We start from the raw sequence: 25495 nt of genomic DNA, 5'->3' as shown, positions 1-25495 counted from the left end.
ACAAACCAGTTTGTATTCAAAACATTGATCAAAAGCACATACTTATGACCTTATGCTTATAAGGTCAAGATTTTTCAAAATCCAATTATTTCAAATTCTAACAGAGCCCTCACACATTACTGCAGTTATATCGTTCTATAAAATCTGAGAAATGTTGAAAACACATGCAAACTATCCACGTGCTGAAGATTAATTAAAAATGGACAAGACAAAAAAGATGGATTGAAATTCTATGTAGCTAAACTCATTTAAAAATGATATTTTAATCTTCAAACGCTTTTGGAAGGCTCTGAAAGACTTAATTACAGTTAAAGTTAAAAGCTAAAGTTATATTAAAACATGAAATTTGAACCTATGATGAGGGCTTCCTTCAAACAGGTTTCTAGGTTAAAACTGTAACGATACACAAGCCCCCGTAACTTTTCAGTTGAATATGCATGAGAGAAAACAGGCCAGATTCAAAGGTGAGGCTAGTTTATAGTGCTCAGTTTTTGTAGGTTCATTGATTCTTTCAGGTCTTTGATCCATTTAGTAAATTAACTTTGTTGGCTAACTCAGTGGTATCCACTGTGAAGCAGCTTGAAAATGTTAGGAGTTTATCTCTTTGTCAGGGAAGAACCAAACCCTTTACGAATCATGACACCATCCACTATGACTTATATGTCAAATAACAAAGTAAATGATTTGTGTAATCACAGTTTCACAGTTATCTAAAAGTAACATGCACATCTTCATGCAGAATTTGGCAGGCAAAAGACAAGTTCCAATCAATCACATCTATATGGTAAAAAGATTTCAAAAGTCTCACTACACTAAAAGCAAAAATAATAAATACCAAAGCAGATGGCAATGGTTCTAGTACTAATTAATACTACATTAAAATGCTATGACAATAAAACAAAAGAGCAAAATGACAGTGAAAGGGAAAAAAGAAAAACAACTTTTTCTGTGCAAACAGACCCAATTATCTCCCTTTTGCCTGGGATTGAAACTATTAATAATTTAATTTTCATCCCAAGGAAAACATATGCAAGCAATCAAATAAGCCAATCCAAAAATTCTTCATATTTGTGGTTTATAAAAACATCACAAAGTTCTCTCATGCGACCGTAGACAAAGCGTTCCTTCGATCCTAATTTTTTATTTCATTTACTTATTTTTTGGTATGCCGTCAAACAACAAAAACAGCAAAACAAGCGAGAAGTATTTTGGTTTGTTTGTTTGTTTTGGTTTTGTTTTTCTTTTCTGCACCTTAAGAAATGCTACATTGACCCTTGAAATGCCCTGTCCTTTTATTATGTTCTGTTTGAATGAGTGACAGAGAGCAAACGAAGACCAAATGAGCAGGTTAAAAGGCAGGCTCCACAATCTCAGTACCTTATCACTATGGCTATGCTCCTCGTTAAGGGTTGTGCTACTACAGGTATCTACCCCAGAGTCCTTAATCTGAGGCTCAGACCATTCCAAATCCTCTTCCAAAGAGTGGCCACCAAAGTACATCATTTTCTTTTGTCTCTCAGACCTGGTGTTAGAGTCCGACAAAACTGCCTGCTCACTAGTTTTTCTTTTTCCCTTTTGACTGTCCCCTACAGGTGTGGGATAAAAAGAAAAAAAAAAAAGATACAAAAAAGAAAACATGCAAAGGTGTAAATCAAAAAGGAAAAGTGAAATGAAAAACGAAAATTAAATAGTAAGGCTCCACATGTCTCACCAAAGACATTGGGGATGCCTCACTGCTATGCCAAGACGTATGGTCCAACCAGTTGTAATCCATGTCTCCTGTGAGAGTCAGACAGACAAAGAGTGCAGTAAAGGAGACAGCGAAAGAAAGGACAGACAAAGACATTATAAACATTGTTAACTGTGTGATCCTCTCTGGTTTCAAGAACTTTGTCTGCAGCACTCACTATATATACCAAGAGAAAGCTAAGATTCCAAATGAGTAAAATTTATAGAATGCAGAATATAAAGTTTATGTACTCTAGATGGATCCTACAGGGCCAAAGTTCTGCAAGAAGAGAAAAGGCTAATAATAATAAACAGGAATAGAAATGAAAAAAATTATATATTCCAAAAAAGAAAAAACTATCCACTGTGTCTGTTACTCAGGCTATTTTTTTTTCCATGCTGGCCTATAGACATGAGCAAAGATTAAGGAACATTTTAAAAATTAGACAGTGGATGGGGCGCCTGGGTGGCGCAGTCGGTTAGGCGTCCGACTTCAGCCAGGTCACGATCTCGCGGTCCGTGAGTTCGAGCCCCGCGTCGGGCTCTGGGCTGATGGCTCAGAGCCTGGAGCCTGTTTCAGATTCTGTGTCTCCCTCTCTCTCTGCCCCTCCCCCGTTCATGCTCTGTCTCTCTCTGTCCCAAAAATTAAAAAAAATAAATAAATTAAAAAAAAATTAGACAGTGGTTTGCCAATAACCACTACAACAAAAAGCCAAGTAATTAAACGTTGTTCCTGGAGTGTAGTATGATATTCTTTATAATGTTGAAACCTCCTCAAAAACTTTGGGTGGCTTAAAAAAAGAAGAATTGGTTACACAAAAGATTAGTTTTGTAAGAAAATGGTAAAACAGAGTCACTCAATTTCTATTAGGAAAAATAAAATAAATCTTCACTTAAATGTCATGAATAACTTAAAATTACTTTGAAATAACTTTTCAACTTTTTTGCAGAAATTGCACTCATAAAAAGTACATTTTCTTTTAAAATAATTTTGTCACACAAGTTATGTAACTGGCAACTAAGAAAGGTTTTCCATTTCCCAAATGTAGGTGCTTCTCATTTGCCTTACATTTGAAAAAAAAAAAGTATTTTTAGTCTATATGTGCACATATATCTTTTTAAGCCCTAGTTGTACTTTCTCTTACTTAAAAATATTTACTAAACACCTTCCATTTGCTATGTATTGTGCTAAGCTCTAGCATAAGGAGTAAAACAGTGAGACATAGAACAGAGTGGAGATACACACAATAAATAAATCATGAGTGTCATACAGCAGAGTATAATACGTGCAAAGGACAGAACTCTCAACACACCATGAAAGAGTATAATAGGATCTAATTCAGATTTTGGGCTCAGCAAACACCTCGGAAGAAGGGATGTTTAAAACGAGAAATGAAATATGTGGCCTCAAGGACAAGTAGGGGGACAGGCAGATGGAAAGTGGAAGAAAGAGCATGCTAGGAAGAAACAACTTGGAACTCCAGTGTGTCTGAACCAGAAAGATGCTAAGTGAGGTGAGGCAGCACACACCAGCTTAGAGAGGCCTTTTCATGCTTATTAGAGATTATGACTGCCATTCACTGAAGGATTTTGAGCAAGATGGTGACATGAACTGATTTACATTTTAAAAAGATAAATGTAAGTACTAACTCCACATTGGGTTGAAAGACACCAAGAGTTAATAGGCATTTGCAATATTCCATTGGGCAGGTAATTATGGCTTAAACAAAGGTGATGGCAATGGATAAGGTAGGAGAAGAGGGAACTGAGAGATGTTTCAGATTTAGATATAAGAGTATTCAGAAAGACTGAAGAGAGGCACCTGGCTGGCTTAGTCAGTGGAGCATGACACTTTGGATGTTGGGGGCATGAGTTGGAGCCCCATGTTGGGTGTAGAGATTACGTAAAAAAAAAAAATTAAGAAACACTAATGAGTCAAGGATAACTCCCAGGTTTCTGGCAATAATAACCGAATGGAAGGAAAGACTACGAAATGGAAAAAACTGGAGAAAAAGCATTTTTTATTAGAAAGGGGTAGGAAGGAATTACTCTATTTCACAGAATCTAAAATGTCATTCACTATAGAATTCATAGATATTAAAATGGTAAAAATATACATCTTGGAATTTATTATGATAATTGATTTTGGATATATTATTCAAAATACCCATAAATCATTCAAGTGAGCATATAAAAATTCAATTTGTTAAGTTGTAACAGAGAAGGGTCTGAGCTGCAGACATAAATTATGTACATAATTAGTACATGGTTACTAGTACACAGATTGGAGTAAGTAGATCATTTAGGAACAGAATGGAAAGTAAGGTATAAAGAGGATCCCGACTGAATTCTAACATTGAGAGTTTGATCTGAGAGAAAGAGAAGCTGAGAAAGAGCATGCAAGAAAGAAAAGGAGGGAGGGACATGAAGTTCTGCAAACCAAATAGAGAGTTTCCTCAGCAGGAGGAGAAAGCAACTATGGTGAATGGTTTCTATACAGTCGATAAGGGACGGAAAAGTGTGCATGTGATTTGGCGACATGAAGATCGGGAAGGATGTTAGAGAAAGCACTTTGGGTAGAATGATGAAAATTAAAATCTGTTGAAGTAACTAAAGAATCAAAGGGAGACGAGGCAGTAGAAAAATTGTATAGACGAATAGTTCCCAGAGTGAAATCCTCTAAACAGCATTATCAACATCATCTAGGAACTTGTTACAAATGCAAATTCTTGGGCACTAATCAAGACTTAATTAATCAGGAATTCTGTAGATAAGGCCTAGGAATCTGTTTCTTAATAACCTACCAGGTGATGATGATCTCAATAATGTATGAGAACCACTGGAGATAATTTTCTTAAGAAGTTTATTTGTGAAGGATGATAAAATTGTGCTATCTAATATACACAAAATTCACTTCGTAGGGGAAAAATGCTCTTTAATCTATGAAATAGAGAAGGGCTTCCCAATCTTTCCCATGGCACAAATCAACAATTAGAATTTTATGGCTACCCAAAGAGCTGAAAGTATTTCTTTTCCAGAAAACCCTTTCAAAATACAATACTGCTTGACACAAAGCACTGATAGATCTCCAAACTGGGTTAAATAAAGTGAGGAAACTGTAAATGAAAATTCTTGTCTGGTTTATGTGAAGGTGTGAGAACCCAGCTCACAATGTCTCTTTCTCTCAAGGCCTGCAACCCGCCAAAAAAGCACAAATGAAGTTCTTTCCTTAGTAAATAAAGTATACAAGCTGCTTAACCATTTGAAACCAAAGCAAAAATATTTGATTGGCCAAAAAAAAAAAGAAAAGAAAAAAGTGTCATATGATAGGCTCAGTAAACATTTGTTGAAGGAGTAAAAATTAGTACTATTTAAGAATTAAATACAGTAATCAAGGAGTGCCTGGGTGGCTCAGTCGCTTAAGCGTTGGACTTTGGCTCAGGTCATGATCTCACAGTTCGTTGGTTCGAGCCCCATGTTGGGCTCTGTGCTGGCAGCTCAGAGCCTGGAGCCTGCTTCAGATTCTGTGTCTCCCTCTCTCTCTGCTCCTCCCCTGCTTGTTCACTCTCTCTCAAAAATATACATTAAAAAAATTAAATAAATAAACAAACAGTAATCAATGTAAATCATATATGAAATAGTCCTGAACTACTAGGACTATTAGTATTTAGATAATAATATTTATCAATTAATATTCTTATTTTGTATAGCTTCAAAGAACAGAACTAAGATAATAAAATATTCTTCCCTCGGTAACAGTACAAAAATATATTGCTGGGCTTTCCAGTTCTAGAACAAGAAACAGCAGACACAAGAAAGTACCTAATGGAATTTTAGAACTGAAAAAGAACTGAAATTTAAAAAGCAAATGGATAAGCTCAAGTACAGAATACAGAAAACAGAGGAACAATTCAATTAACTTGAAAATAGAATCACAGGGGCGCCTGGGTGGCGCAGTCGGTTAAGCGTCCGACTTCAGCCAGGTCACGATCTCGCGGTCCGTGAGCTCGAGCCCCGCGTCGGGCTCTGGGCTGATGGCTCAGAGCCTGGAGCCTGTTTCCGATTCTGTGTCTCCCTCTCTGCTCCTCCCCCGTTCATGCTCTGTCTCTCTCTGTCCCAAAAATAAGTAAACGTTGAAAAAAAAAATTAAAAAAAAAAAAAAAAAAAAAAAAAAAGAAAATAGAATCACAGAAATCACCCAGTTTGATAACACATAAAATAGGCTAAAAAAATAAAATAAGAAAGTAAAATAGAAAAAAATAAAATAGAAAAAAAAATAATAGAAAAAATAAACAAAAAATAAACAAAATAAAATAAGCAAGGTTTTAGAGGCTTGAGGGATTATAACAAAAGATCTATGATTCATGTCATTGTAGTCTTAGAAGAAGAAAAAGAAGCTAAAATGGAAAAAGTATTTGAAGAAATAGAGACTGAAAAATTCCCAAATTTGTAAAATGTGTAAGCTAAGCCTGATTCAAAAAAACTACATAAATCCCCAAACAAGAAATACACAAAGAAATCTGTACCAAGACTTACCAGAATCAAACTAAAAACTAAAGACAAATGGTCTTGCAAGGAGCAAGAGAAAAACAACACCTTACTTAAAGAGGGAAAACAATTTGAATGACAGTAGATTTCTGATCAGAAACCTTGGAGGCCAGAAGAAAATGGAACAATATTTTTAATTGTTGAAATGCAAGAATGTCAACTCTGAATTCTAAATATGGTAAATTATGTCTCAGAAATGAATGAGAAATAAAGACATTCTCAGACAAAAGAAAACTAAGAGCATTTGTTACCAGCAGACCTAAAAGATGACTAAAGAAAGTTCTGGAAACAAAAATAAACCAAAAAAAAAAAAAAAAAGAAGAAGAAGAAGAAGGAACCTGAAATACTGAGAAGGAATAAAGAATATAATAAGCAAAAATATGGGTAAATACAATAGACTTCCCTTTTCCTCTTGAACTTTCTAAATTATATTTGGTGTTTGAAGCAAAAGGGTACATTGTTTGATGTGCTTTTGACATATATGGAAGAAATATGTAAGAAAATTACATTAGAAACAGGGAAAGGGAAAGGAACTTAAAGTATGTAAGGTTTCTACACACCACTCCAGTAAAATGTAAACACCAGTAGGATGTGATAAGTTGTGCATATATATTAGAACAGCCACACACACACACACACACACGCACAAATCTTTGCAAAGAAATACACTCAAAAAACATTACAGATGAATCAAAATGCAATTCTTAAAAAAATGTTCAAATAATCCATTGGAAGGCAAGAAAAAACAGAAACAAAAATCAGAGGGAACAAAATACAAAAAAGAAAATGGCAAACAACAAAAGAAATGCAGACCAATATCCCTTATGAACAGAGAAACACTTAACAAAATATTAGCAAATACAATTCAGCAATATATAATAACTATTGTGCACTCTGACCAAATGGGGTTTATTGCTGGAAGGCAAGCCTGGTTGAATATTGAAAATCAATGCAACCTGTTAGATTCACAAATTAAAAGACAAAAATCACATTGATGCAGAAAAAACATGATTAAAAAAAAAAAACCTCTCGAAAAACAAGGAATAGATAGAGGAGAACTTGCTCAAATAAATAAAGGACATTGACCAAAAAAAAAAAAAAAAAAAAAAACTATTGCTAAGATTGTACTTAATGGTAAAAGGCTGAACTCTTTATATGAAGAGAAATTTCACCAAAAAGGATACCTTTATTTGTAATAAGGATAAATATGTAGCCAAAAAGTAGAAACAACCAAAATATCTTTCAATAGGCAAATGACCAAATTGTGGCAAATCCATGCCATTGAATATTAGTCAGTAATAAAAAGGAAAAAACTATTGATACATACAACATAGATGGACCTCAAGGGCAATATACAGAATGGGGGGAAAAAAAGGTCACAAAATGTTACATACCATATGATTTCATTCACACAATATTCTTTGAATGATAAAATTATAGAGATGAAAAATAAATCAGTGCTTTGTAGAGGTTAGGGATGAGCAGGGGGAGGAAGAAAATGTTACTATAAAGGGGTAGCATAACAAAGATCTTTGTTACAGTACAGTAGTTCTGTATCTTTATAATAGCAGGGGTTTATAAATCCATATATGTGATGTCATAAAACTATATAAACTATATAAGTTGATGTCAATTTCTTGGTTTTGATATTGTACTATACTTATACAAGATGTAATCATTGAAAGAAACTGGGTGAAGGGCACATGGGGTTTCTGTGTGCTACCTTTGCAACTTTTATAATTCAAAGAAAAGGCTGTAGTACCATTTGTCAGCATAATGTAGAGAAGGTCATTGCTTCAGTTGGAAGTTCCAGAAAAAGCGCACTAAACTCTATGTAACTCTGACATTCAATGATTCTATTAGAGCCAGTTAAACACATTTAAATATGAAACCTGATTTTAAAAAGTAATCAAAGACTTACATTTCAGGCTAAGATTTTCTCCTTCACTTACCTCTGCTGTAAAATACAAACTAATCCTATACTGTGTGTGTTTATGTGTATGTGTGTGTTGTGTGTTGAATACTCAGAGAAAACAGTTCAGATATTCCATTTATTACATGTTTTCTAAGTCCTTAAGTGAATAAAAGAGTTTATTAACTATTTATGTCATTGTTTTCATTACTTTAGATTAACAGAGGTTTTGCAATTAAATCATATATTATATAAAAATATTCTGCAACATCCTCATTTTTAACTTTAACCACACTTTAAGGAAACAGCATGTTGCGACAGAAAGAGTTTTATAGCTAGAGCCATGAAACCTATGTTAAAGTATTGGTTTCACTCCTTATTAAATTTATGACTTGGGCAAGTCAAGTAATACATTAGGCCTCATTTCCTCATCTGTATAAAAAGAGATTAACTGTGATATATCACAGATTGTTGAGAGGTTTAAATATGATAATGGTCATGAAAGTTCTTTGCAAATTGTAGAGTTACCCCAATTTGATGGTATTATCATTTTCATCATTATTAACATGAAATAATCAACTTCCATTCTAAAATAGACAGGGAATATTCATCTATAATCTTTTATTTTTCCTCTCATTTCTCTTCCTAATTTTCTACCCTTCTCTTTAACTTGTCAAGCTAGATATGTTGGCATTTCCCAACATGGAACATGGATTCTGCAAAATGTTAATAGGTTGAGTGATATAAAGATCCTCTAGTCAAATAAATATGGAAAACTCTGGATTAAATGCAATTAAATAAGATTTCTTGAGTGAAGGATTTTTCAGATAGCAATGACAATATGCTTTTTTACAAGGATTATATAACATATAATTTCCACAAACTTAATTGGAACACTAACCTTTCTCATGGAACAAGTGTTTGAGGAACTGTATTTTGAGACATAATGCTGAAACCTGCCTGAAGGGTCATTTTTCTTCATAAGTAGGCATTAAAACTGATAATAAGGCATAAGTGTATTCCCCCCTAAGGACAATGTTCAGTATTAAAGGAGACTCAAAACCCAAGAGAAAGAAAGAAAGAAAGAAAGAAAGAAAGAAAGAAAGAAAGAAAGAAAGAAAGGAAAGAAGAAAAAAGTTATATAGAAAGAATATTCTCTAAGGCAACGGTTTCCCAATTATGCACCATGGACTTGCTTCAGAAACAACTGTTGGGGTGGAAAACTGATTCTAAGGTGGTGCCCCATAATCCCCCCACCTTGTGGTGTTCATGACTTTGCTCCTAATCAAGATGGTGAGATGGCAAGGTGATGGAATGTCACTCCCATGATATCATTAGCAAGACTGCACCACTAGTCAGTTTGCTCTAGAGATTATCTTTGCTAGCCTAATGAAGTAAGCAGCCATGATGAGAAGCCTGTGTGGCAAGGAACAGCAGGCTGTCTTCAGGAACTGTGGGTGCCATCTAGAACTTTGGGTAGCATCCAGTCACAAGAAAATGAATTCTGCTGACAACCTCATTGAACTTGGAATCAGATTCTTCGTCAGTCAAGCCTCCAGATAAGACCACAGCCCGGCCAACACCTTTATTATAGCTTTGAGACTCTAAACAGAGAGCACAGCTAAGCCATGCTGAGACTCCTGAATAACAGAAATTGTGAGGTGGTATATGTGTGTTGTTTTAAGCTGCTAAGTTTATGGTAATTTGTTCCTAATATATTGTCAGCTTCAAAAGCAGCAGGTTTTAAAGACAGGGACCAAAACATAAAAGTCAGTAGATCTAAAAAGCCAGATAGATTCTTTAGACCAAGTCTCAACTTCCAAAGCAAAACCAATGCCGTCCAAAATACACCAGCATTTTAAATAGGAAGACAAAACATTATTCATAATTAGCTTGTTTTTTTTTAAATCTTGGTCCTTTGGGGTTATGGATACATTATTATTAAGAAGATAATATTGATTAAATGGCTGTACATATTATATATATGAGAATTTATTTTAATGATTACACGGTGTGAAATTGTTATAGATTCTGTGGGTACAAATAGGACCTCAAGAAACTCATTCTAGAAAGACACAGGTAAAACATATAACACAGCATAACATAGGGTAACATACCTTAATATACACCCATTGTATTCTATTTCATTACATCTAAGTTACTTTCAATTATAATATATACCGTTATTTATTACTAAAAAAAATGCTACAATTACACAATGATAAGCATTTAATGGAAGAATTCTCTCTCTTCCTAAGATGCTACAGTGTGGAAAAATTTGCTTCTTAGAATCAAAACTGTGGCATTTCATGAAAAAAATTGTTGATTATTCAGAAAAAGGAGAGATTAATACTTAGGAAATGCTTATAGGTGACATTTAAACTCTACCTTGAAATACACAGTAAACTTTTACATACTGGAGGCTTTTACTTTCTTAAAGGAAAATAACATAATCCTAGCAAAGAAAGGGAAATATATCGAACTACTGCTGCCAATATGAATATATATTATATATTTGGGAAATGATCAGTAGTAGAATATTAGCAAATAATCTTTCCCTCAACCTGTAATTGGATATTATTTCCTGATCTGCATCAGCGGTTCTCAACCACTATGTTATAACACAGTTGTAAATTGTCACAAGTAATGCAACTGATAAAATAAGGTAGTTTACAAATTATTTAACTTTCTTTAACAAAAGTAAATTTCAGTTGAGAATTAATTCAAATTTGCATCTGTGCTAATGTCAATCACAATTTCTTTAATGAGAAAGAAAGGAGAGGAGTAAAGCCATGCAAGAAATTAGCAATTAGTCATATCACTAGGAAAAGAATATGACCGGAATATGAATTATGTTTCATACTGGAAACAAGGTTTGGGAATTGCTGATCTTTATTATCAACTCACATAACTGATTTCATCAGATGTGAGATAACATTGATTGCTTTATGTATTACTAAGAGAGAAAACTAAAATGCTGGGTTTAAAAGGACAGCATGGTTTCCTCCTAACATTCTCTTTGGACATGTGCTTTGGGAACTGTGAAACCATATATAAGAAATACATTTCCTTAGCCTTTGCTAGAGAGACCACATGAGGAGAGAAATACCTGAGAAGGCTCAGAGGTTCCAGCTCCCCACCCCCAAAACCCCATCCATGGCTTAGGTCCAGACTAGGGATAAGTGGTCCCTGTTAAGTCCTGTTGAAATTCTAGATCCACAGATTCCATGAGCAAATTAAATGGTTGTTTTATGCCACTAAATTTTGGTGCTATTTGTAGTTACTGGAATATACACTCTACCTGATTCTTAACCCTCACAATAACCATTTAAACTAGATAACAGTGTTATATTTTGCAGGTGAGAAAAGTACAATTGAGAGGTTCAAAGAATTTGCCCAAGATCACATTATTAGGCTATAATTGAGCCAGGATTAAAAAATCCATGTAGTCTGTCTCCAAAATTGACATTCTTAAACCCTGTGCTAAAAATAAATTCTATGGCATTATTATCTTACAGACTTGATCCTATTCAATAACTCAAAGGTCACATAATCTAAATCAGCCTCTAATTATATGTGATATTAAAAATAACTCTTGATTAAGTAATTACTTTGCAACAGATTTTAAGCAATTTTAAGGAGCTACCTAAAAGTGGTTAAAAATAGAATTAATGCCAGTAAGCAAGAATAAAAATTATTTAAAAATCCATTATATGAGTTTTAGTAAGTATCCCTCCTATCATTTGGGATATATTAATTTAATCCAAGCTGAGGTAACCTGAATCTCTTATAATCAGGAAAGTAGATTCGTAAGAATGTGATTTCATAAATGTATGTGAAATCTACTTATATTTATTGTTTTCATGTTGTTTTTATAGTTTTAATTTTGATTTTGTTTACTTAATAGCTCTCTCATTTGTTTCATTTAATATCATGTATACACCCCGAGCTTTATAACCAAAGCAAAATATTTTTTTTAAGCTACGATATAACTGACATAAATCATACAATGGTGGCACAAACAGAAATCATAAAAACATCGTTTCATTCATTCACTGATTCATTGTTCCATATAGTCACCCATTTATTCAAAAAATATTTGTTGAATGCTTACCAGGTTCTGGGTCTCAGGCTAATTTCTGGGATACAACAAGAAAGGACATAGACAAGATCTCTACCTTCAAAGAGGTTACATACAGTCTAACAAGAAAAACAACAACAACAAAACAATTAAACTCATTCTCTGTAGTATCCTAATTTAAATAAATTTCTAACACACTGAGACCTACAAACCATAGATGACACCAACTTTTTTTTAACTTTTTTTTTAATGTTTATTTATTTTTGACAGAGGGAGAGAGAGAGAGAGAGAGAGAGAGAGCATGAGAAGGGGAGGGGCAGAGAGAGGAGACAGAATCTGAAGCAGGCTCCAGGCTCTGACCTGTCAGCACAGAGTCCAACGCGGGGCTTGAACTGACAGACCACGAGATCATGACCTGAGCCAAAGTCGGACGCTCAACCAATAGCCACCCAGGTGCTCCCACACCAACTGTTTTTTTAACTTTTCCTTACCTCTCCTAAGTCCCCCACACTTCTCCCCCACTACCCACCCCCATACAAAGTTTAAATCCTATTTGCACACACTTGCAAATACTATTAATTCCTTTGCCCTATCTCCTTTCTGGTACTCACTTTGCAAAACCAAAACACTAGTTCAATTTAGTTTGCTATTTACTCCATAAGGTAGTCTAAATGTTTATGTCCCGCCCAATCCCCACCCCCAAATTCATATGTTGATATCCTAACCCCCAAGATAATGGTGTTAGGAGGTGGGGACTTTTGAAGGTGATTGGGTCATGAGGGTGGAGGCACCAAGACTGAGATTGGTGCCCTTACAAAGAGACCCCAGAGAAATATCTTGCCCCCTTCTGCCCAGTAAGGATGACACAAGAAGTATGCAACCTGGAAGAGGTTGTACCTAATCATACTGGTACCCTGATCTCAGACTTCCAGCCTCTAGAACTGTGAGAAATAAATTTCTATGGCTTATAAGCTATCCAAACTGTGGTATTTTCTTATAGTAGCCCAAATGGACTAAGACATCCATCCATGTTTTGACCCAGGTAGCTGAATACATCTAGGAAAAAAACCACAAAAAACACACAAACTAGTCTCCATGAAAATTTATAACCACTAATTCTAGGTTAGTTTGTATGTCTTCCAGGCGATTATACTACATTTCCTTAGTTTATTCTCTTTTCCACACTCCTAGATAAGAATTCCACATTTTCTCTATCCAGAGTAGCCATCTCCCCCAATGCTGCTTGACAGACAATGGTCCTGCTACCTTTTCCACTTCCAGAAAAAATAATAAAATGAGACATTGCACACTTGAAGAACCAATCACATTTTCAACCTACAGACACCTGTTTTCATATTGCCTGCCCTTCCTTCTAGTGATTATGAACAAATTATCCTTGTTCTTTTAACAAGGCATCCTACCTACTAGTGAAATAAATCACATCTTTCATTACCTAAGGAAAAGGCTGTAACAATTGTCCTTTCTCTGTCTTTTATCATCAAATTTTTCCTCTCTACATGATCACCCCCATCAGAATCATCTTCACTCCAATCTTTAAAAAAAAAAAAAATCCCTCACTTTCCAGCTACCATTCTTTCTTATTGTGGTGTTCCTGCATACAGCAAAACTCCCTCAAAGAGCTGTCTATTTTCACTATTTCCAACTCTTTCCTTCCCATTTTTTTTTTCTTGAGCCCACTTCAGACTTCTAATCCCATCACTCCTCTAAAAGTGCTCCTGTCAAGGTCACCAACACCAGCAACCTGTTCCTGCACAGCTCAACCTAGTGGTTAATGATCAACCCTAGACTCCTAAACAGCAACTGATACTATCAACGCTTCTTGGAATGCTTTCTTCAGTTGGATTTTGGAACATCACTTTCCTCCTGGTTTTCCTTCTACTTCCCTGGCCACTTATTCTCAATTTCCTTTGCTGATTTTTCCTCATTCCCTTCTAATTGTGGGAGTATTCCAGGAGTTAATCCTGAGAACTCTTCTTTTTCCTAGAAATATACTCCGTCAGTAGTCTCTTTCAGTTGCGTGGTTTTAAATATTATACATATGTTTGAGACAGGGAAACTATAGGGACTCCATGAAAAATTGCTTTTTCCTGCTGCTTTTCCTGCTCCTATTTTTGCTAGGACCTACCCCCCCCCCCACCTTACCCAGGCATTATAGAACAGATAATATATGTCCTCCTTGTAAAGGTCAAGGAGTTAATGATTTCTTTGGAGTCTCTCACAACAGATAACATCTAAGAAGTGACGGGGTGGGGTTGTCCTGAAGGTTTTCCAAGACCACTGACTCATCAAGACCCCTGGCTCCAGGGCATAAGTGACTTATGGAAAACACCTAAACACTCTTTGTTCCTGGATTACTGAGAAGACAAGTGCACCAGACCACTGTCCTCAATAAAAACCCCAGGGGCCAAGCAAGACATGACTCAGTCTTCTTTCCTTTCTGAGTCTCCCAGACGCTCTGTCCATATCTATACTCTCTATCTGTAACGAACTCTACTTTCATTTCTTCTCAGTTGGCATTGGATTGCTATCCTACGTGAAGCCAAGGACCCTCTTGGTGGTCCTGGGGGGGCCCCTCTCTGCATCCTCGGACCCAGGCAGGCTGTATCATATTGATGACTTCCACATTTATGTACTAAACCAAACCATGCCAGTGAGTTCAAGATTAGCATAGCCAATATCTGACTCATAATTTCCACTTGAATATCTAATAGGAAAGTCAAAATTAATATGAACAAAACTGAACCCCTGAACCTCCCCCACGCCCCCGCAAAAACAAAATCTGTGTTTGTCACAATTTCCTTATGCTATTTAACAGCAAGTTCTTCCTTTCACTTCCTCAGACAAAAATCTTTACGGTAATCCTTCACTCACAACTCTTTTACGTTCACGACCCACCTCTAAACCATCAGAAAATTCTGTTGGCTGTATTTTCAAAATATATCCAAAATCCAACCAACTCTCTTCAGCCCCACCGCTACCAATTTGGTACAACCACTGTCTCCCATTATGTATCGGATTAGGCTCCTCACTGTTCTCCCTTTATACCATCTTTGTTCCTCCCCATTCTATTTTCAATATAGCATCAAGAGAGGTACCTCCTCAAAGGGTAAGTTAGCCTAAGTCATTTGTTACTCAGAACTTTCCAATGGTTTCTCATGTCACCTAGAGTGAAAACCGAAGTTTTTGCAATGACTTACAGAGTCCTGCATGATCTGGCCTCTGACCTCGGGAAATTTGTCTCTTTATTTAATTATTATTTTTTTTCAACTGTTATAGACTCTGCCGTATAGAGTGGTACCTGGAACATAAACATTAACTGAATAAATTGACTAATGAATTAAAATAGCAAATCTAGTCGTTTTCACATTCTTTATGCAATGGAGCCTCCTTCCTAACAAACCCCCCAAATATAAAAGGTTAAGAACAAAATTTGGTTGAAACCAAGTAGAACATCCAGATGCTCGCCCATTTGGACATACCCTCCTAGCCTATTCAGTAGTTCTTGAAATATTAGCACAGATATCTGGTGCTTCATTGAGCACAGTTTTAAAAATATGGAATTAGTCTATTTTCCTCATTTTAAAGAGAAAATTGAAGCCCAGAAAATTAAATAACCTTCCTAAGATTACAGTGGGGTCACTAACAGAGCCCAGAATAGCACCTGTATCTTCAACCCATTGTTCTTTCTGCCTCTCCATAAAAAAAAAGGATAATTAATAAACCTATCAACCATACCAGCTCCTCCACAGCTTATAAATTTCTTTCACTTTCCTGTTTTTTTCATTCCAAACATCATGTATTTAACTCTCTCAAACATATCCAAATGAATACAACTGAGATAGTACTTATCTATTTCTTGGTAATAGAAAACATAATTTAAACCTTAACTTTCTAGTTAAAATGTAAGTACAGTATTAACCATTTTAATGACAGTGTTTTAAAAAATTGATAAATTAATTGTTGGTTGTAGGCATATAGGGAACTATCAGAACTTGAAGTACAGAATATTTAAACTGAGTGAGAACTATCATTTTGGCATTCTTCATAACAGAAAATATCTGGGGAAAATGTATGTCAAATAGAAATTACTGGAAAGTTTTTACAAAGAATCAGGCTGACACGTAAAATGAATGATGATATTACTAAGGCAGGAAAACACATTTTAGAACAGTATTTTTAGTATGGCGTTATTTTATTTTTGTTAAAATAGATAATATTAACCCATTTAGCCTTTTTAACAACCATGTGGAGTAACTGCTATTATTATAACACGTATTTACAGATGTGGCAAATGAGGTACAAATAAGTTAAAACATACAAAACAAAACAAAACTGCTCAAGGAACTGGAATTTTAACCCAGGCAATCTGATACCAGAGTACAACTTTCCTAATTGAGTCACTCATTGTTTCAGAAGAGAGGTGGTATCGTTGACTTTATAAAAAAAACAATGTATATATAGAACAAGTCCACTGAAATGCAAAATATTACAATATGCAGCTTATAAAGACTCATTTCAAAAATTTCTCAAACTACAAATTTCTTAAAGAAAGTTAAAGAGTCTTTTGTCATTGTATATGCCCTCCTCCCCTCAGTGCTAAGCACTGTCTGGCAAATAATAAGTACTCCCTAAAAGTCGTTCCTACTGACACAATGCTTATGTTCCACTGTGTAGAATCACCACCTATCCCCATCCCATACTTGTTTTGGAAAATGCTATTTAACCTTCAAAACCCAATGCACATGGCACCTCCTCTACAAAGTCGTCCCTGAGAAGTCAAGGTAGAAGTCTCTACTTTCTCTGAATTACATCTATGTCCTATGTTTAGTTATTTTCATATCCATCATATTTTATTGTTCTTGTTTGCTTACATGCTTATCTCCCAAGGATTGTGTTATGTTGATCTAATGCATAGCACTTAGCACAGCACCAGTGCAATGAGCACAAAGTAAATAAACAGAATTTGAAACTTGGGTTTGAGAGAGTGTTGATATCACAATGCTTGTTTAACTGAGGGTTAAGCAGAAATTAGTTTTCTTCTAGCAACACTGTATATTCTATATTAAACTACCTTCTGGGTTTGTTTGTTTGTTTTTTAAGTAAGCTCTATACCCAACATGGGGCCTGAACTCACGACCCTGAGATCAAGAGTCACATGTTCAATCAACTGAACCAGCCAGGCTCCCCTAAACTAGATTCTTATATCTGAAACCTAATAGTTGTCTCTTTAATGACTTCCTACATTAGGATTAATTCTAATTTTCCTTTATCTTCTGTAAATCTTTACATGGCATTTACAATGGGAATATTAATTATTTGATTTGGGTCTTTATTCTTATGAATATTTTCAAAATCATATTTATACAATTTTCAACAACTGGAAGCCATTACAAAATAGAATAAAATTCAATAACTTTATATAAAAAATATTAAGCATGGTTTCTTAAATATGTTTTCATAATAAGATAATAAAGTTTAATGTGCTGACAGGTATAATTCATAGAACTAAATAGTTTGTTATCCTTTTTTTTTTTCCTGGACAGGTTTAAAAGTGTTTCAATAGCTAATGCAGTGAAGGCTATTATTAAGAAATAACATGTAAATTCAAACATAATATCCAGTGACATTATATACTTCCAATTAGCTACTTAACATAATTAAAACGATGTGAAGTAATGAAGGTGACGTGAAATATTTTTTTGTGGTAAACAGCTCTTTTTTTCACATAACTCATTGTGAAGTTAGGTAACATAAGTTGTGTGTCAGGTTAGCACGCATGTACAGCGTGATCTCAAAATATCTTGCATCTTGGGGAAATTCACATTTAAATTTAAAACTTAAATATAATATTAATTTCAATAGGAGGTCTACCAAAAGGGAATTTTCAGGCACAAGAGAGAGGGTTAGGCATTAGGTTGTATAACATATTATCCTTTTTCTCTCTAGTTCTCAAGGTAGCCTAATACTAAACAGAAAGTCCCTATAGTAGCCCTTCTAATTTTCTAACATCAGAAGTGTTTCATTAATAGAACCTGTTCCTTAATATGTGGTTTATATAAAATAGACTTATCTTTCAAATGAGGATTGGATTAAATAAAGTGAGATGCAATTTATTAGCGTACCTAAAAAATAATAAATATTGACGGAAGACACCACACAAAAATGTTAAGCCCATGAAATGGGAATAGGCAACAGAGAAGCAGAAGGAGAAAAGACTAGGAGAGCAGGAGGGAAAATAGGCGGCAGAGAGATAGAAAAAAAGAGCGCAGAGAGGATGGTAAGGGGCATCTGGAAACTATAATTGCGGCACAAATTTCAGAAATAGGTAATTAAAGAATAAAATGTGAGGACAAGAATTTTTTCAGAACATAGCTAAGTATAATTAAGTTATAGAAACAATTCCAGGTGACTCGGAATAAATTAGGTGAAGACTATTTAGTCTGCGTTTAGTGTGTTTTTGTTCACTATTTCATTTGGATAATTCTATCAAAGTGATTGTCAACCTTTTCAATTGTGGAATAGAAATTAGACAATGGTCAGAACATCTCATCTATGTTTGAATATACTTGCCTAACCTATAGTTCAAAATGATCTTTGTCTTGTCTGAAAGATGTTATTAAACACTTTTTCACCACAGACAAATGTAATCCAATATGGTAGTTTTCGTAATACCAGCATTACACGTGCATCCATTTGACTTCTTAATAAATAGGCAGAGAAGGGAGAATTTTCATTTGGCATGCCAAAAAAACATTTATTATTTTACATATTTGCAAGCTAATATTTGAATCTGGAATTTTAATTCATTTTTGTTTTTTACCTTTTGGAGATGGAAAGCTTTCTTTTGAAAACTTAATTTTGTGCTAATGGCCATTTCATAATATACTGAAATTCCTTTTTTAGATAGAGTGGCATTGCATGTGACAGAAAAAAAAAATCAATGAGGAGACTACCTGATATACTTTGATATGACCATTTCAAAAAACGTTTGGGTAAGTAATCATTTAAGCAGCCTGTCTACAGTTTTCTCAAGGAATAAAATATTGTCCTATTAGGTTCCATATCAACGTTAGTCTTAGAATTTCCTGAAAAGATTGCTACCGTGTTCAATACTCATTACCAACTTGTAAAATATCCTGGGAAGTTATGTGATCTGTGTAAGCCATACATACTAAAAGAAGATAATAAATGAAGGACTAATTTAATTTTATGTGATTTAAATCAAGTATGAGAGAAGATGAGGCATAAAACATGAAAATTCAACACCTTAGAAATTTGATGGAGTTGTGAGAAAAATGTTATGGAGAAAAGAATGCTGTTATATGGGTTTTTTTTTTTTTACATGTTTTAGGCATTAAGCATGACCTAGTCTATACATAAGATGATATTTATAATATTTTTGATAAGCACCCTGAGATTATATGGGGCAGGGGGATGATCACTAAAAATGGAATACAGTAAGACAATTTAATCAACAGAGCTCCCTTTTTTCATGTTTATTACACAGACATTATAGTCTGCCACACTAATGAAATCCTACATGAAATTTTTCCTACGAACTATTGCTCCGACAAATAAAACTTCTAATTTATCCTTATTTCTTTTCAGTTCTATACATAAAAGTCATTTTAACATAACAGATATAACTTTCAATTGAGCTTCTAAAAAAGTTTACAATATATCCTGGACAATTTTCCTTGTTACCATGGTCTCCACAGGCGATCAAAACTTCAAATAGATATCAGTGGTGTGATTAATTAACTACCAGTTTTCTGGGACAAAAACGGGCCCTGTTTTGTAACATTTGTCTATCTCTATGGCGCAAATCCTTCCACATCAGCTAATTTTGAGCTGTCATCGAATGTGGAGTTGAGAAGACACGCATACAACTGGTTCTCACAAGCTGGTGCAAGCCAGCTGGATCACACTATTTTAGGACATCTGAATTGTTCCCACTTTCGCACTATTCTAATCCTCACAATGAATATCTCTGGCAGACAAATTGGTTATTTATCCAACAGTCATTTCCTATCCCCTTAAAATGGTGAGCGCTAAGCCAACCTTGATAATTCTAAGTCTTTTGTCAGTGATTAGTTTGGAGCTGGCATGAGTAGCAATTATGGTGCACACACACATCCCCCCCCCCACACACAAAAATTATATATATATATATATATATATATATATATATATATATATATATATGGAAAAGTCTACAGAGGAGACCTCTAGAAAAATTTCCCTCAGTTTCAGAAGGGTATATGAGTAAGTGATGCTTAAAATTGTTATATCCCTCTTGAAAAATAACGGGATAATTTTGAGAAGAAAATCTTATTGGATGCTGTTGTATACCATCCAGAATTTCACTCATTCCTCAAGCTGCCCCAGGTGTTGCATGCTCAGTGCTTAAGCTGAGTCCTTCACCCAAGAAATATATTCAGGCCAAAACCTGCCTTGCCCAAAGTCATGCTCCCTCCCCAGCGGGTAGCCATGTCCAGCCCTTCTGACCCCTTTGTCAATTAGGTCATGTCTGAAGATCTATCCAGCTTCAAAATGGGGGTTTAGCTGAAGCACCTGTCCACAATTTAACTTCTCCTTTCCAAGTCTTTCTGCCCTTATTCCCTCACAGTTATAGTTACCAAGTCATCCAGTCATTACAGTAATAATTGCAGCAGTCCCCACGTGGACAGACTTGGTATTTGTAAAAACTAATGTCCCTGAGCCTGTGGGGTTAAGGACTATCAAATGGGAAAAGTTATGTGAAAGCCTCTGAAAATGCCCTCCCCAATCAGCAAGGAGTAAACTAAAAACCAAGGATTCAAACATGATGGCTCACATTATATCCTCCCTTTAATTTACCAGGGTGGCACCTAAAAAACAGATGCATCAACACATCCTGGAAATGTCAGTGGAGTACTGCAAACTCCACAAAGTCATGGCCCTGGTTGAGGTTGATATGCCAATGTGGTATTCTTTCTAGAGACAATTAATATGGACTCAAGTATATGATATGAAGTCACTGAAGTAGCAAATGTGTTTTCCCATCCTTATCAAGAAAGACTAGAATCCTTCACATATTCCTGGAATTGACAAGAATGCATATTGACAGCCTTCCCCAGAGTTATACTAATTCTACTGTCTTCTATCATAATATAGCCCCAAAAACTCAGGCCATAGGGACCCCCCACAGAACATCATATTGGTTCACTATGTCAGTGAGAAAGAAGTGGCAACTATATTGGAGAACTTGTTTAGATACATGTTCTCCAGAGGGAGGAAGAGAAGTCCTACAAAGATTCAGGAGCCCATAACATGAGAGAAATATTTAGGGACCCAATGGGCATGGGCATGGCAGATCACCCCTCCAAAGCAAAAGAAAAGTTCTTACAACTTGCACCTACCACCAATGAGAAAAAAAGCCCAATGGCTGGTAGACAGTCTGTGGATTCTGAAGGCAACATATTTCACAATGGAGAATACTGGTTTGATTCATTCACCAAGAATTATAGAAGGTTGTTGGCTTTAAATGGAACCCAGAGCAAGAAGCAGCTCCAGATTAAGTTCAGGCTATAGGGCAAGCAGCCCTGACACTGGGCTATATGATGCAATAGAAGGTGTGCTATGAGAAGCATCAATGGTGGGGAAAGACGATTATGAAATATATGGCAAGCCTCAATAGGGGAATCAGGATTACACTCCTAGGTTTGTGGATCAAGGCCATGCAGCCTGCAGAGGAGAATTATACTGAAAAATTGCCCCTGGTATGCTCCTGGCCCCGGTAGGGACAAAGATCTGATCAAGTGACCAAACGGCCAGAAGTGCCCAACATAAGCTAAGGTCTGTCAGGCTCAACAAATCAAAAGGTTGGACATGGCAAACAACAATCTGTAAGATAGAAACGATGTATCCATGTTTGAGCATAAGTAAGACCAGGGGATATAAGCAAACTGCCTGTGCAGATAGCCCAGACTTACATGCCAACTACTAGTATCATGGGAATGAGTACACACATACACAAATCTGTGTATCACATTATTAAAGCCCTTATGGTAGCTAGACTCCAAGGATGGTGCCTTAGTGAACTATGTCTCAGAGTGTTCGTGCCCTTTTGTAGACTTCTCCCATTATATGTATTCTATCTTGTTTGTAACCAATAGAATATGTCAAGAACGATGCTGCATGACTTCAAAGCTACATCAAAATAAATAGTATTTTGTAAGTTTATCTCTGTCAGCCCTGGGCCACCATATAAAAAGTCCAACTAACTAGAAACTGCTGTGCTGAAGAGACCAGATGTACGTGTGTTGGTTCAGAATCCCAGCTGAGCAGTCTTCCAACCATGCCTGCCACGGTGCCGGATATGGAAGTGAAGGCATCTTGAACCAGAACAGCCCATCCTACCAATGAAATTCTAGCAATTAAACTCAGTAACACCACACGAAGAAGAAATACTACCCAACTGAATCCTGTCTGAATTCCGCACTCACAAAATCATGAGAGGGAGGAGTCCTGGCATGAAGTATTAACTAGTTCTCTTCATGAAAACCAAGTACAAATCTAGATGAAATTATTAAAAACAACAATTGCATGGCTGTGGAAATCAAAGACACAGAAAACATTGTGAAACACTGCTGGAAGTTCAGATAATAACAACAGAAGTCTATTACCTTCTTACCTGGGATTGTTCCCAAAACCCTCTTCTGGCATAGTGCATACAAAAGAAGGGGTTTATAGAAAGGATCAATAGCAGTGTGGGGCTGTCTGGCAGGACCAGAAGCTCTGCTCCCATACCTTTTCTACTCAATTTGGGGTAGGAATGAAAACCCATGGCTCTGTCACCTAGAAGAGGCAAAGTCAATAGGAAACAAATAGAAAACGAGCAGTTTTACTAGTCTAAGACTGCAGTCCCATATAGGGTAAATGGCAAACCAACCAGAAATTTTACAGGGAGACACTGGAATCAATAGACCCACAGAGAAAATCTAGAAAAACTGTCCACACTTTCAGGCTGACTAGGAAATGACATCATGTTCAGGGAGATGTCCAAAGAGCCTGGTAGGAAGTAAAACCTAAGAGTGACCTGAGAACTGGCTGAACTTTGAAGGTGTCCCCACACTACACACAGATTGATTGGCCAAGGGTAGAAGCCTTACAAACTCAAAATACTTAAAAGCATGACTTCTACCCAAATCTTTGGCTAACAACTAGTCTACGCAGACACAGGAATGACCTGTAGGAAAGTGGACACACACACACACACACACACACACACACACACACTTTAGTAAAACAAACTGAGCAGGGAGATCAGTAGATATATACCACAGTGGGGACAGATTTAAAATGAAAAAAGAAAAGAAAGGAAAGTCAAGACAATCCTCAGGAAAATGAATAAGAAATCAGAGTCATTACAATACATCATTTAAATGTCCAGTTTTCAACCAAAAATTATGAAGCATGCAAAGAAAGGAAAATGTGACTCATAACCAGGAAAAAAAGGACACAAAAAAACTAACTCTGCGTGAACACAGATGTTAGATTTAACAGCTATTAAAAAGGTTTTAAAGCAGCTATTAAAAATATGTTTAAAAAAACCATGTCAAGGAATCACAGGGAAATATGATGACAATGACTCAATAAATAGAGACTCGCAATAGAGAAGTAAAACTGCAAAAGAAAAGAAATGCCAATTCTGGGGCGCCTGGGTGGCGCAGTCGGTTAAGCGTCCGACTTCAGCCAGGTCACGATCTCGCGGTCTGGGAGTTCGAGCCCCGCGTCAGGCTCTGGGCTGATGGCTCAGAGCCTGGAGCCTGTTTCCAATTCTGTGTCTCCCTCTCTCTCTGCCCCTCCCCCGTTCATGCTCTGTCTCTCTCTGTCCCAAAAATAAATAAACGTTGAAAAAAAAAAAAAAAAAAGAAATGCCAATTCTATCATTAAAAAATACAGGGGTGGCTGGGTGGTACAGTCAGTTAAACATCTGACTTTAATATTGGCTCAGGTCATGATCTCATGTGAGTGTGTGAGTTCAAGCCCTACATGGGGCTCTGCACTAACAGCACAGAATTCTGTGGTTAGAATTCTGTCTCATTCTCTCTGCCCCCCTGAAAATTAATGTACTTTAAAAAGAGAAAATTTAAAAAAATTAGAACCACATATTTTCTGTTTCCTTAGTAAAATTTGGAGAGTCACCCTCTGCTACCATCTCAAGAACAGGATAAGAGACACAAATTCCAGGTTAATTAAACCCTAGGTGTATATGTGTGTGTATGTATGTATATATATATATGCTTGGTGTGCAGCATTTATATATATAAATATATATATATATATATATATATATATATATATATATTTATATATATAAAGTAGACTGCACACCAAGCATGGACCCAACACAGGGCTTGAACTCACCATCCTGAGATCAAGACCTGAGCTGAGATCAAGAGTCAGACACTTAGCCATTTAAGCCACCCAGGCACCCCAAACCCTAGGTATCTTTAATTACAAAGCACAGGTTAGCAGTCCCACGGTAAATAAATTTTTTCTTTAAAAAATTCTCAACATGTGCAGGATGTGCTGAAATAAAGTAGCTTATAGAATCATCTCTAAGAATAAAATTTAGGGGCACCTGGGTGGCTCAGTAGATTAAGCTTCCAACTTCAGCTCAGGTCATGATCTCATGGTTTGTGAGTTCTAGCCCTGCACTGGGCTCTGTGTTGACAGATCAGAGTCTGGAGCCTGCTATGGATTCTGTGTCTCCCTCTCTCTCTGCCCCTCCTCGGCTTGTGCTCTGTCTCTCTCTCTCAAAAATAAATTTAAAAAAATTTTAAAGAATAAAATTTAAAGCTCAGTCTGCTCTTTGACACTGCACATAAATACACACACACACACACACACACACACACACACACACTTCTGAATATGTGTACTGTTTTGTAAAATATAATCATTTTATATTTACATTTATAAGATGTAAAATACATTTGGCTTGAAGAGACTGGAAAGTATTTAATTCATATCTATTTATTCTTAACCCACAATTTTAACATCTTTTATTCTCTTTTAGCCACTTCTTTATTTTGACACCCTTCTTCTTACATATAGTCTAAATTGTTATTGTTTTAGTCATTGACTAAAGTTTGTGATTTTCATAGATCCTACTATTTTATTCAACAGTCCATTCCATGAATTATTTATAATTATTA

At 35.8% G+C, this 25495-nt stretch overlaps 1 protein-coding gene across 1 annotated transcript in view; it reads right to left on the bottom strand.

Annotated features, from left to right (window-relative positions):
- RIMS2 (regulating synaptic membrane exocytosis 2) overlaps positions 1-25495 on the bottom strand; it is a 322108-nt gene that overhangs the window by 288308 nt on the left and 8305 nt on the right. The window contains exon 2 of the mRNA XM_047842737.1: positions 1712-1779. Within this exon, the coding sequence (XP_047698693.1) occupies positions 1712-1779 (68 nt within the window). The remainder of the gene's footprint in view (positions 1-1711; positions 1780-25495) is intronic.

Source organism: Prionailurus viverrinus, chromosome F2, assembly GCF_022837055.1.
Source record: "Prionailurus viverrinus isolate Anna chromosome F2, UM_Priviv_1.0, whole genome shotgun sequence".
NCBI lineage: Eukaryota > Metazoa > Chordata > Mammalia > Carnivora > Felidae > Prionailurus > Prionailurus viverrinus.
This window is presented reverse-complemented; position numbering and strand designations above follow the sequence as displayed.